This window comes from Montipora foliosa, chromosome 3 (genome assembly GCF_036669935.1).
Source record: "Montipora foliosa isolate CH-2021 chromosome 3, ASM3666993v2, whole genome shotgun sequence".
Taxonomy (NCBI): Eukaryota; Metazoa; Cnidaria; class Anthozoa; order Scleractinia; family Acroporidae; genus Montipora; species Montipora foliosa.
Window position 1 is genome coordinate 25,317,531 of NC_090871.1, and position 13,562 is coordinate 25,331,092.

Genomic DNA, 13,562 nt, shown 5'->3' on the forward strand with positions numbered 1-13,562 from the left:
CAGGCATGATCCCGGAAATGGCCTATTTTCTTAAACTTTGCAATGAGTTTTGTCTTAGCGGGCTAATTAATCGCCAGCAATAAAAAATGGGAATCACCGAGTTCGTTTTTGAGATATACGCGTTTAAAGATAATATATAGCGTGTTTTTCGGTAGCTCATTTGTTTCCATGGTAACCTATTACGTCACATTAATTTAATGAGTGCATCTGGTTAAACATTTATTGGTGTTTCATATGGTATCATAACATTGCAGTTAAAGTGCCCATAACGTAAAAAGTTTTATTTTCCCTTTTGAAAGTCCATATTGAAAAATGAACTTTAGCGAAAGGATTTTTCCATTCAAACGAGAGAGAAGTTTCTTCGACTTTTTAAGTAGCGTGCAAATTGCCCGCCATTTTGGCATACCATTCGCTAAAGTCTTCTCTCGACTTATGACGTAGATTCAGAAACACGTGGTCAGAGCATGAGGATTTGAGAGTTGATGCGAAAAAATGCCTGAAAAATGCGTTACCCCTCGATGTAACAACACAGCTGATCTTGAAAAAAGAATATGGGTGCATAGGAATCCTTTCTTCAACTCGGAATCAGCAATAGCCCAAACAATTGTCTTGGCGAAAGGAAAGTACTGGCAGCCCGGTAAAACTTCGCCACTGTGCTACAACTTCGGCTATAAGTAGTTGTAACTTCGCTAGAACAGCAAGTCAAGCGCAAGTCAAGTTTCTGAGACTGAGGAAGGGTTAATCCGCGCTCCCCTTTCACTGCCATGTGTGATGCCCATTCATGTGGGCGGGCACGATTGTTCTTATTACATCTCCATCGGATTCCAAATCGATCACGATGCCGTGGGCAAATCGTCGTACCCAAAATGATATCAACTATCTCAAAAACACCCTTAAAAGCAATTAATAAGAAAACAATAACCATTAGTTTCACGGGCAGTGATACAATCCGGCTGCGCTGATCAATGTACTCGCTTCAGGGACGACTAGAAAAGTGAGTGCTCGCAGTGTCGTACAACGATACATGATTACATGGTCTTCCATATCTTGCTTACTCGATTTTCGCAATTGGAGCGATTGCTGAATACCCGTCCACAAAGTAGCGTTTACGTTTGCGACGCTAGCCGCAGTCGCTAGCCGCAGGTTTCGCGCGGTTCACGTCGGATAGAGTAAATTGATCATGAGTAGAATGGCTGGTGCCGCAGCACTGCCGCAGTGCCTTAGTCGACTTAAGGTTAAATTGAGCTGAGTAGACTGGCTAGTGCCGCAGTGCCGCGGTGCTTGTCTCATGGATTAAAAAATGAGGTATATCCAACAACACGACTGCGGCACTGCGGCAGCAGTGTTTTAGGTCCATTTCTTGTGGGCGGGTAATCTGCTTTTGACATTAAGTCTGTAATAGGTAGTATCTGCGGATTTGGCAAAGTGATTTTCTGCTCAATATCTTAATTTAAGTGATTTCAGTTAAAGCTTACCTGCACGTGCGAGCGAAAGCCTAGCCTCTGTATCCAGAGAAGAATCCGACACTTTATAACTTCTCAAGTGTGCCTTGGTGTCCTTATCACATTTTGCTATTGTTACGCATTGTACGTTTGCTGGATTATCAGAACTTGCGCCACAAATTCCCCCAACAAACTCAGAATAAGCCCGCGTGCTTTATCCTTATCTCTTGCGTGACAGCTCTGACGACACAATCACGACACAACTCACGAAGGTCACAAAGCGTTCGACTGGTTGACCGTTCGATGGTCGTTTGAGGGCTTCGAGGAAAATCCAACCAGCGTATACTTATATAAAGGGGGATACCTTTCTTTGTTTGTTTTGCAGGTACGTTCAGAAAGTGAATTAAGGAAACTTGTTTGCGTAAAAATATGGAATGGAATGAGTCTTACTAGTATGCAAATTTTTACAATTTTAGGTCAGTTATTTTAATTACCGAATATGTCACTCTTTAATAAAGCAAGACAGTTAAATTTCAATGACACGTTCCATTTTACCTACAGTAGTTCCAGTAAACCTACAGTCTCGAATTGTTGAGTGAATAAATCGAGATTAGCGTGTGTGATTTCAATATACCTCACCTCCGCTTTGGTGTTCAAAGGTCGACTTTTGTTGACAAACAGCATGTTGAAATTGGGCCTCAAAAATCCTCCGTTTCATTTACCCAAAAATTTTATTGAATTTAATTGCAGCAGAAACATTGCTTATTCCGATGAATATCGTCTCGTTTGAGAAAGCCATGTACCAGGATGCTTTTTTGACGATCGAATTTTGCACAAATTTGGCACTCTGTAATCAATCTAAAAAAGGTTAAGTTTTAAAATTTGGTCAAAAATACCAGTTTTGGTATATTGTACCGTTAACAGCGCAAAACGGTGAATGAATTATTCTAGCTGTGCCATGTTGTTTTAATTTTCAAGTTACTCATTCGTTATTTCAAAAATAGCGATTCAAAGAAATGACATTTTGGAGTAGTTTTCACTCGCTCACAAGGCCGGATACCGAAAATGTCGCCGTCCAAGGTAAAATAATTATCGAAACAAACTAAAACATATTTTTCTAAAAATGGTTTTTGTAGGCCTTTATTGTGCGAAAGTGTGGCAATTTTCATTTTTTTTATCTTGCACAGTCTTGGGTGAAAATTGCTGAGAGGCACTCTTAAGTAGGCGGTTCTGAAGTGCATTATTATGGTCTTGTTCAACCTTTCTTCGTCTTATTAGAGTACTGGAACAACCTTACCAGCGCGAACAAGCAGCAACAGTAACCGCAGCAAAGGATTTTTCGATAAAGTTAACGTAACCCTGAGAAAAGCACAACATAGAGAACAAAGGGGAAGCCTTCAATATCAAGCTTTCGCGCCCTGCGTGACCAGGTGCTGTGAGTTGCATCCCAAACGTCAATTTACTATTGCCGCAAATTGCACGAAAACCCATATCCTGGATAAAAGAGCGAAATTCGCGCCAATATTGCACCCAATTTTTACACGTGCAATTTTCAAAGCTTTGCAAGCAGAGTTCTACGATACAAATCGACTGTTTCAACGCCAGTTTTTCACTAACTGAGGATTCCCTTCCGCTGAAAGTCTTACCTGTGCGTCTTCAACGAGTAGATAATTGGATTTACCATACTGTTTAAATGAGTCAGAAAAAACGCCAAAAAGTGAAGCCACGTCCCATGAATTTTGGCAATGTTGTGCAGAAGCATCGGGAAAACACCCATGCAGAAGAAGGCGAAGCAAGTAAATCCAATTGTCTTGGCGGTCTTCACGTCGCTTTTGACATGTTTCTTTCGTGAACTAAATGGCAAGATACGTTTACTTTGGGTGTGCACAGTAAACCAAATGATCCCTCCCAAAATGAGCATTATCGCAAAAGGCACAAGGTATCCTGGTATAATAAAGTGTCGTCCAAATTTCTTCAAATATTGTATTCTGTATACTAACACAGGGGCATCTCCGAGGTCGATAGAGATTCCCAGTGCGAACATACCATACGTGTAGGTCGCCGCGAGAAGCCACACACAGACAACGCTTACTTTAGCCTTGTTTATGGTTTTCCAAGAGTGGTAGCGAAAGCCGTGAACAAGGGCCCCATACCGATCCATTGTGAGTACAGTCAAGTTGAACACTGTCAGATACATGAACAACACGTACCAAGATACAGTCAACCAGGAGATGTAGCGGCCCTTGAGAAAAGACATTTTACAGATATACCACATTATCATAAGGGGCATGTTCGTAATAGCGTTAACAATGTCAATAAAAGCTAAGTTTGCCACCAGAATGTTGGGGACTGTACGTAGAGGCTTAAACCGGACGAGTAGGAGACAAATGATGCTATTCCCAACGACAGATCCGATCATAACCACGGTTATCATAGCTACATGAATGGCTGCGTCCCTACTACCACAAAGACTCATTTCAACAACTGTCTCGTTCATTTTGCCTTTCTTTAAATCGGAAATCACACTTCCTGAACCCAAACTGCCAAAGGTTTCAAAGCGCAGAATCGCGAATAAAACGATTGAGCATATATAAGAGTGATCGAAGTCAAAACTCTACTCCTCGTGAAACGGTTATTCCAATAGCAGTAGCCTCATCCAATGGCAATAGTGTTACGACTTGACCACCTGTCCAGCATCATCTTTGGAATATTGCTTTTAAAGCACCAACAGTGATACAATTTCAATCCAACATCCTTGTCTAGAAAGATAGACAACTTGTCAAATGCAAATCCAAGCTAAAGAAAGCTAAAAAGAGAGAGCTAGGTAAGAAACTCGTCTACAATTAGTAATATTGACACAAGCCCAAGGCGATTGTCTGACTGCGAAAAAACCACCAGAGCAGATGTTGTAGTATTTTAATAAAAAACAACGGATTTTATCATATTTTTTAAGACGCTCTGGCAAGTAATTTTACATTCAACAAAATGGTTGATGCAGATAAAGATTTCAATTAGCGGAATTAATTTCGATAAGACCAATGCGATGCCCGTTCCCACTTTGCTTAAGCCGAAATATAATTATTCTCCTAATCTACGATTGAGATAAAATGGGTCCAAACTTTCAGTTTGCAATCAATGTACCTAAAAGCATAAAATTTGGCCACTGTTCAGTCATTTAAGTGTTCTTAAATATGAAATAAAGGCAATACCATTTGGTTAATAATTGCCGGCTCAGTGGTTGGTTCGCTTCATCGCCTTGAGCCAAATTGATCCTTGGCCGATGAAAAGAACGAGTCAAAATATATACAAATGCAATTGCTAGCGCTATAAGCAATATCGATGCAAATACAAAGAAACCATATGCAACATTTCAAAAGATGCTCGAAAATCAACGACTTTAAAATAAGCATTTCACAAGTAGAAAAGCGGCGGGAGTAATTAAGGTAATAAAAACAGCATGAACCATTTTTGTTTCAGCATTGACGTGTGTCAAGAACCCTTTCTTTGCATCTTTTATCATCTATATAACGGAAATCAATATAACTACTTTCCCTCACCTCGGCCAATAAAGAATCCAAGTTTAAATGCTTTGAAAAAGACACATCACTTTCCTTGTTTCAGTTTGGGACACCTTTTAGGCATGAAATTTGAGATATCTTCAAATGTTTCGAACTGAACGATTCACAAATTTACTCCTGGTCCTCCTGCTCAGTAGAGAAACGGGTGACATAAGTCACTTCGGTTCTACTATAAACCAAAATAAATGAATGCTGGGCCTTTTCCTTTATCGTACATCCAACCCCTAAAGGGAAAAACTGACTGGGATACTGTTTTTACGTTTACAACTAGAAGAATATTGTTGTGAGGTCCGATATCACAAAAGGAAATGAAACTGTGTTTGTTTGCAATCGAGAAAGATCTTTCAATAGGGCGCTTTAAATTGGGAAGGTCGGTAGCACTAATATAAAACTTATCTTGATGGCTCAATACTAGATCATGTGTCCTTTAGTGTACTTTGCAATTTCATCACCACGTGAACTTTGATCAACAAAAAGCAGATAAGGTAAAGTGAGATCAGTATTATGCCATCACAATCGCGGAATGGTCAAATGACTTGTGGTTGGACAGTAAAACGTACATGTACCATTCTAAAAGGGAATTTACGCATTAGTCAGATTATTAAATTTTTGCGCTATAGAACTAGAGGCAGTGAAAAACAAATAAAATCCCTGGCTATTTAAACAAACTTCATACAGGTTTTTCAGAAGGAGTCCTCAATATATATAGCTCTCTTTTTGTGTACATGAAAACATAAGCCAAAATAACAATTTTTTTTTTCGTTCCGGTCATAGTGTTTCTTATACTACTTCGGTTAGGCCAGTTTCTTTGTGTTCTCTCATCTCTAGTCTCTGACGACTATTTCACTTTCCGACGCGACACTCGGTAACCAAGCCCAAACCTAAAGTGCTTTAAAGGGCAACAAAATCAACTGAATTTCGCTTGGTATTAAAAATTAAGCCTAGATATTTAGGGTTAAATAGGGAAGGTCGGTAGCACTCATATAGATCTCATCTTGAAGATAAAATGTTTGGGGTTAGCCTCAGGGTGTTTACCATTTTTACGACAATATGGAAAGCTATGTTTTATGTTTTTTATCCAAAAAAAAAATTATAATAATAAATGTTTTTTATCCAATGTTTGATACGCAAAATTATAGAAATGTTGCCCTAACTTACCGGTAGGGCAGTAATGTTCGCGATTTTGTTGGCTACTTTACGCCACGAGGTGTGAAATAACAACGGATGTCACGCAATAACTTCCCTATGCGTAGATAATCGTCCTCCGATTTTTTACTGGGTTGCCAGTATGGCAATCCTAGTCGGAAAATGCTTGTCACTCCCTTGCTAAGTGCTGTCTTTGTGCATAGAGCCTTCTGCCCGGATTTTTTTAGGATCGAGAGGGTAGTGGAAATGCCTAGATTTCTCAGGTGGACACAGTAGAATGATTAACTCAACCTGCAATGGCGTCGAAAGTCATGTAACGCCAATGGGTTTTAGTAGATCTTCAAACAAAATATGCCCTTATAGAGCTCAATAATGGAAAGTCAGTTGGATAAACAAGGCAGGCGGTGAAAACAAATACCTGGAATCTTAAAAGCGACGAGTAAATTAATGGACTTCGTCAACAATGCCGAAATCAAAGTGAGCTGTATTTCTAATATTTTGCCAAGTGTCCTGTTATGTAGAACACTAAAACCAAATGGAAAATTCTCTGGTAACTTATGGGTTCGACAAAGACAGAAAACGAATCAAACACCTTAAGTGGATCTGTGATCTCTGTTGTCTGGCTATCGGTATTTATTTGTACTCAAATCTGCACAGTCTTCAGGTAATGAATGGTTGGAAATGTGACAGCCAAGAATTATTTAAAAGAAAGCTTGTCGTCCATTTTGGACTTCGTTATTCAAGGAAAAGGTTCTTTATGGAAACTGTTTGATCCTGAAATTTATGCAATTACGTATGATAATTTGACACGATTTACTTTCTTCTCTTCACGCACGTAATGAAATAAGAAGTAGTTTTGCCTCCAATAGCAAATATGTTGTTGGCCTCAAAAATATTTCGCTGGAAAAGGTGGCCTTTATGAATTCATTATGTTGTGTAATACGCGAGCTTAACTGGATAGTTTTTGTGGCAATGGTAAAGCATTTTCGGCTGTGTTGAAAAGTGGGACGGGGACGCGGGGACAGGGGACTTAGGGACGTGGGGACGTGGGGACTCGGGGACGTATGGACGTGGGAACTCGGGGACGTGGGGATGTGGGGACGTGGAGATTCGGGGACTCGGGAATTCAGAGACTCGAGGACTCTGAGACTCGATGACTCGGGGACTCGGGGATTCGGGGACGTGGCGACGCATTTTTACCATTTGTTTAACTTTTCATCATATTTCACAAAATCCTCGTCTGTTGATCGAAACTGCGTTGTAGCGGCCGGTTTTAAGTTCCTCATTTGTACAATGTGAAAGAAAGGTGTAGTAAATATATATAGAATAGTTTATTACTCGTCTTCATAAAAAGGTGACTTTTATTATACTACTACGAAGTTACATAGTAGAGTAATTTAGGTGAAAGGAGGGGACACATTTTTTTGCATTAAGTCCTTATTTGACATAGGCAACATGAACGAAACGTTGGTATGACCATTTCTAAGATCATTTTACAATTCCCCAAGTATATCGAGGCTTGAATAAATAACAGTACTTCCACTTTCTGCATCCTAACCTTTTCAATTTTACTGGGTTGCCAAACCCAGTCGGAATCTGGGTCTCATTTCGTGGTTTTGTAATTTTAATTTTAATTTTTTAAAATTTTTTTCCGCGTCGGGAAAAGTTTTGCCTGTCACTCCCCTGCTAAGTGGTGTCTTTGTGCATAGATTTTGTCAGGTTTGAGGGGGCTGGGGTAATGCCAAGATTTCCCTGGTGCACACAGGAGAACATTTAATTATTAAACCTGCAATGGCGTCGAAAGTCATTGTCACGCGCGTGGCGTTTTCGTGCATCTTTAAACAAAATATACCCTTATGGAGCTCAAGAATGGAACGTCAATTGAATAAACAACACAGGGGGTAGAAAATTATATCTGGAATCTTAAAAGCGACGAGTAATGGACTTCGACAGCAATCTATCGCCCACCGAACCGAAATCACAGTGAGCTGTATTTCTAATATTTTACCGAGTGTGCTGTTAATGTAGAACACTGAAACCAAATGGAAAATTCTCTGGTAACCTATGGGTTCAACAAAGACAGAAAACGAATCGAACACCTTAAGTGGATCTGTGATATTTGTTTGTGTGGTTATTTCAATATTTGTATCTGCACAGTCTTCAGGTAAAAAAAATAATTGGAAATTTGACAGCCAATAATTATTTGAAGAAAGCTTGTCGTTTGTTTTTTGCTTCATTATTCAAGGAAAAGGTTCTTCATGGAAAGGGTTTGAGCCTGAAATGTATTATGTTGAAATTACGCGTGGTAATCTGAGACGATTGAGTTTCTTGTCTTCACGCACGTAATGAAATAGGAAGGGGTTTTTGCCTCTAACAGCAAATATGTTGTTTGTTTCAAAAACATATTTCGCTGGGAAGGGTGTCCTTTACGAATTCATTATGTTTTGTAATATGCGAGTCTAACTGGATAGTTTTTATGGCAATTAGTAAAGCATTTTCGTGTCAAAATGAGATTGGCGTCTTTCTGTTGTGTTAACTTAATTAAATATAGTCTGCCTCGTGAGGTTGTATTTATCGTCTACCGTAAACTTGATTTCCACTCTCAAAATTACCTCCAGAACCTACTCTTTGTGGAGAATAAGCTTTTAGAATAATGTTCTTGTCTTTTGTGGTGATACTTGACGATTCGGGAACATTTTGTGAAAAAGTTTTAATAACGGGTCACACGCGCAACTTGATCGCCAACTTGAACTTGCCAGATTATGCATAACATCCACTTGGCCTTTGGCCTAACCGTAACTAAATTAAAAAACCAAAGACGGAAGTTTCTCGGCTAAGAAGTACGTTGTTTCACTCTGAAAACGACGAACGATTAAACATTCTTTCCTGTAGTTTATTCAGTTGACAGAAGGTGATCACGTGCACCTATATGGTTGCCTAGCACGTGATCATTTTTTTCCTTTAACAAAACATCATGACCTTTCGTTTATTCATAAAAGTCAGAGACTGCAGTAATTTTCGATTGTCATTAATATTTCGATGAGAATTCGATTTAGAGTTATATATAAAGACTGTTATTTTTTTTTTCTTCATCTGTCTTTTGGCTTGTCTTTTTCTGTTAACTCCTGGCTTTTACGGTACTCTTTGAAGCAAACGTAAAGCCAAACAGTGTTTTGACCTGGCATCAGATTAGACTAACAAGAAGAGGAATTATGAAGCGAAAATCACACCTTCAGTCCTTTCTTAGTGTGTGCAATAAACGTTTGCTTAGTGCAACTGAAGGACATGCTGGAAAACGTCCGTCAGAGCAATTTGCAGTTACTTTTTTTGCAGACGATTTATTTAAAGAAGAAACGAGTGAATTTTAATCAAGAGCGTGTTTTGTTATCTTTAAACTGAATTTATTACCAAAGCCTAGAAACCTAAAAGACCTCAAAATGGGACTGGACATTACAAAATAATTAAACGTGTGAACGTGTGAGCCAAAGGGCCTCTACTGGTGCGACATGTGGGTGACCGCTCAAATAGTCTTAATGAAGCCTCACTTGAAAAACTTAACTGGAACGCTGCAGTTCAACCCAGTGTGCGCTTGGAGTGTCTAGTTCCGTTAAAAAAAGAAACAAAGCTCGCAGAGAAAAAGGCAGCACGAGAGCTTCAACTTTTGATCTTTATTTTTTTTTTACATGGGAGAAAACAAACTCGTTTTCTATAATCTAGTTTTGTTGACATTATTCAGCTGGTAGCAAACGCTGTCCCTCAAATGAAAAGAAGTCAACAAAATATGCTGCAACGTCTTCGAAGGTGAAGAAAGTTATTTCACATGACAGTTTGTCACGTTTTGTTGCACTCAAATGAAGTTCATTGCAGAACCTCGCTCACCCACCTTACATTGCGCGCCCACAACACTTCAGTCGCCATTTTCAGTGCAACCGAAACTAGAATTTCTGTGACTGTTAAAGTAATCTTTTTCCATCGGACATTAAATGGGCAAAATAATTCTGTTTTCCATGGAAAAATGAGCTATGTTTGTTAGAATTTAATTTTCTATGCTTATTTATCTATGACTTGCTCTTCGCAACATGTTATCGAGTGGAAACGGAAATCTTTGTTCAACCTTCTTTTCTTGGAGTACCGGGTAGACTTTCATATACTGGACCAAAATGGCGGAAGACAAAAGAACCAGTGTTATTCTGATTAGGCCTCGTTGATTAGGTATTGTTATGTTCGCTTTGTTCTTTTGTTTTCTAGAAGTTAATTATTCCGGATACGGCATACGAAAGACCAGCCGGAGTACCACTATTATTGACGGTGATTCCTCGAAGACAAGACGGCGTTTAACGGCTAGAATGTCAGAATCAATGTATTATCATTTTGGAAAGCGGAGAAAACATTTCTTAGAATACATTGCAAGGAACCACGAATGGCGAATGCACCGTCGGATTGATGATTCTGGTTCAACACAGGCGAACATTTTAATAATATTAATGAAAATGCGTTTCGTGGAACTGAGCAAGCTCGCGTGACACATATTTTGATTTTTGATCTTGAAAATGAAAAATACAGAGGTCAGCGGGTGCTTAATTTACAGGAAGAAGAAATCTTTGTTGGATTCAACATCCGTTTGAAGATTTGGTAAACTTGAAAACCGAAGAAATTCTAGGAACTTAGAATAAATGCATTTCATCTAAGGCTACAAGTGTGTATTGCGTGAGCGTCAAATGAAACCATCTCTGACTACTCTGAGCATAGTTAATAGAGGGGAATGGTTTTGAAGCTCGGCAAACATCAAAGGAGCAAAGAAAGATGCCAAGATTTAGGTTGAAAATTGCACGACCGAGCACAATCTTTTGTTTTGCGCTCATACACTATGCATGAATTGCATAAGCAGTGTTTTTATTTTCTCTTGAAAATTATGATGATCCCAAGAGAGACTGGAAAATGCAAAATTTGGAGGGACAAACAAAGAATATTATAGTATTTTTGTTATTGGTTAATTACAAAGTATCGGGCAAGCAACGAATTAAAAAACAAAATTAAACTGTTTCGCCTGTTTTCATGGCCAACTGCTTGGGTATCAAAATATCTTGCATTTTCTCAGGATTATTTTTTGGCTTGGTCCCAAGAGTAATACAACACCAAACCTGTTCTGTCGCACTTTGCAATAATCATCGCAATTTGTAATAAAACTGTCGCACTTTCTAATACCTTTAGAACTTTGTAATAACACTTGTCGCAATTTGTAATAACAAGTTCCCGCACTTTGTAATAAATTGAGCTGTTGCACTTCGTAAAAACAAATTGGCCGTTTTCACACTAGAGACAGATCACGGATCCGTCTACGGATAAAAAATGCTATTTCTGACAGTTGTAGCCTGCGAAATTGGCAGAAATGGATATTTTGACGGCACGGACCAGAGGACTGGGTCCTGTTGTCTGGTGGGGATTATGGGTAATTTGTCGTACAAATAGTGATCCGTTAGGGATTTGAATCAGTCTAGGTTCAGCTTTCTTCGCCTACTTTTTTGTTAACTTTTCCCCTTAGCCTCCATAGGGTAGTGGCACTTGCATAGGGTTTGGAGAATACGTTCCCTCATTCCCGAAGGGTTTTGGGTTTTCGTATCCGGCAGGAGCCCAGTGTACTTTTCTTTTAACAAGTTTTTAGGAGGTCAGTACCATTAAGTATGCTTACGTATTGTTATACTAGAGCGGAGTTTTTATGCATATGGTAAGCAAAATAAACCGGCTTGTGGCGCTTGCTGTCCTACATGCCCATGTATCTACACAGTTGTCTTGTGATTGAGTTAGTCGAGTTGTGTCTGATTGGATAGTGGAGTCAAAATTAGACGGATTACCCGTTTAAAATCGATCCATTTTCACACTAAGACGGATTATCCATCTCTAGTGTGAAAACGGCCATTGTCGCACATTATAACAAACTTTCAAATTTCCTTTGAATGGCATGTTCGGTAGAAATTGAATACGACTTAACTACTTGGGAGTAGTGATAGGGTCTGTTGACGCAAAGGGACGTCACGTTGCTAGGGACGGGCCAATCAGCGATCGTTCTGGTGTCACTTGACGTGTCGGAACCTTCGTCCTCACCCTGGAGGTACAGAAAAGACTTATTTGGATGACGTCACGCCATTTTCCACGTGAAAGTAATTTTACTAACATGGGAGAGAAGCGACAGAAGGTCCTCCTAACAGGGTCGATGTAAGATATAGAACGTCCTGGCACGGGATTGGTCGAGAAGGGAATGATGTCATGGCTCACCCAAATAAGGAAACAAGGCGGGAAAGGTCCCAGACCCCACTCGGACAAAACAAAACAAGAAGAAAATCAAGCCAACTAAAACAGGTTTAATTCTTGGGTTTCACTTACTTGATCAACAGCCATGTTTTTCAACGAAAACAAAAGAAGACGTTGGCATAATAATAGCTTTCAATTCCTGGTGGATTGGATCGGGACACCAACATGGCCGCTATTTCACTGTTTGGGGACACCAACATGGCGGCCGTGACGTCATGTCAAATCCAAGAATATACAAGAAGAAAAAAGTAAAATGTCACTGTTTACATCAAGTACAAGAAAAGCAAGTATCGAATGTTCCTTAGTGGCGTGGCAGGCCGATGAAGGGATCAGAACACAGCCATCCCACTCATCACGCCAAGAAAGAAAAAGGCGATGACCCTCAACTTTAACCCTCGTCGAGATCGCTCGGGCCCGCTAGGAACGAAGTGTCCGCGAAAAACTCGACCGCTTTATTGCAAGATCCCACCAGATTTGGTGGACCCGATCTTGCCACCATCGTTATTATTTCTTCTAGTTGATTTGGTCACGATGCTCGCGACGGTAATGCTAAAAGTCAGGCCGAGCTTTTTTACGGATTTGCTCACGATGTCGTTTGCAGTACCGACGCTTCTGTTACAGATGCTGTTGATGGCGCTTCGCAGCTTTCTGTCTCTGGATGGGTTCAGGTGAGCGAAGGAGAAGGTGGTAAGACGTCGTTTTGGCATTGTTTACGCCTTTCTCGCCGTCGTTTCTTTGGGGCAAGCACCTCGGAACTCGCCCATTTCCACACCTTGAACCTAGCGCGACACGCTTCGAGAGAACTTTCCATTTTGGTTTTCTCACCCGTCAAGCCTTTTGACGGATGATTCCAGACCTCCGAGGTCTGAGGGGTACGCATGGGGGGGGGGGGGGGGGAGGGGGGGAGGGGATCCCTCTTCAAGACCCCGTGATCCCAAGGATCGGCTCTAGATTGGTCTATGCCGTTAAGATAAAAGGGTGGCCTCACACCCAAAACCTCAATTTTCAAAATGACCAGTCCTTGGGATACCCTGCCGATCGAATTACAAGAGATGATTTTAGATATGAGGGCGAGAAGAAAACATCA

General features: G+C 40.1%; 1 protein-coding gene across 2 annotated transcripts in view; it reads right to left on the reverse strand.

Annotated features, from left to right (window-relative positions):
• LOC137997148 (kappa-type opioid receptor-like) overlaps positions 1 to 5,306 on the reverse strand; it is a 14,160-nt gene extending 8,854 nt beyond the window's left edge. Inside the window, exons 1-2 of one of the 2 annotated variants that reach the window (XM_068842956.1) lie at positions 5,000 to 5,306; positions 3,089 to 4,201 (exon numbers count right to left, since the gene is read on the reverse strand). In XM_068842956.1, coding sequence (XP_068699057.1) covers positions 3,089 to 3,939 — 851 coding nt within the window. In that variant the 5' untranslated portion in view covers positions 3,940 to 4,201; positions 5,000 to 5,306. Of the gene's footprint in view, positions 1 to 3,088; positions 4,249 to 4,999 lie in introns of both variants that reach the window. The other variant, XM_068842955.1, reaches the window with a different exon arrangement.
• Between the last annotated feature and the right edge of the window lie 8,256 nt (positions 5,307 to 13,562).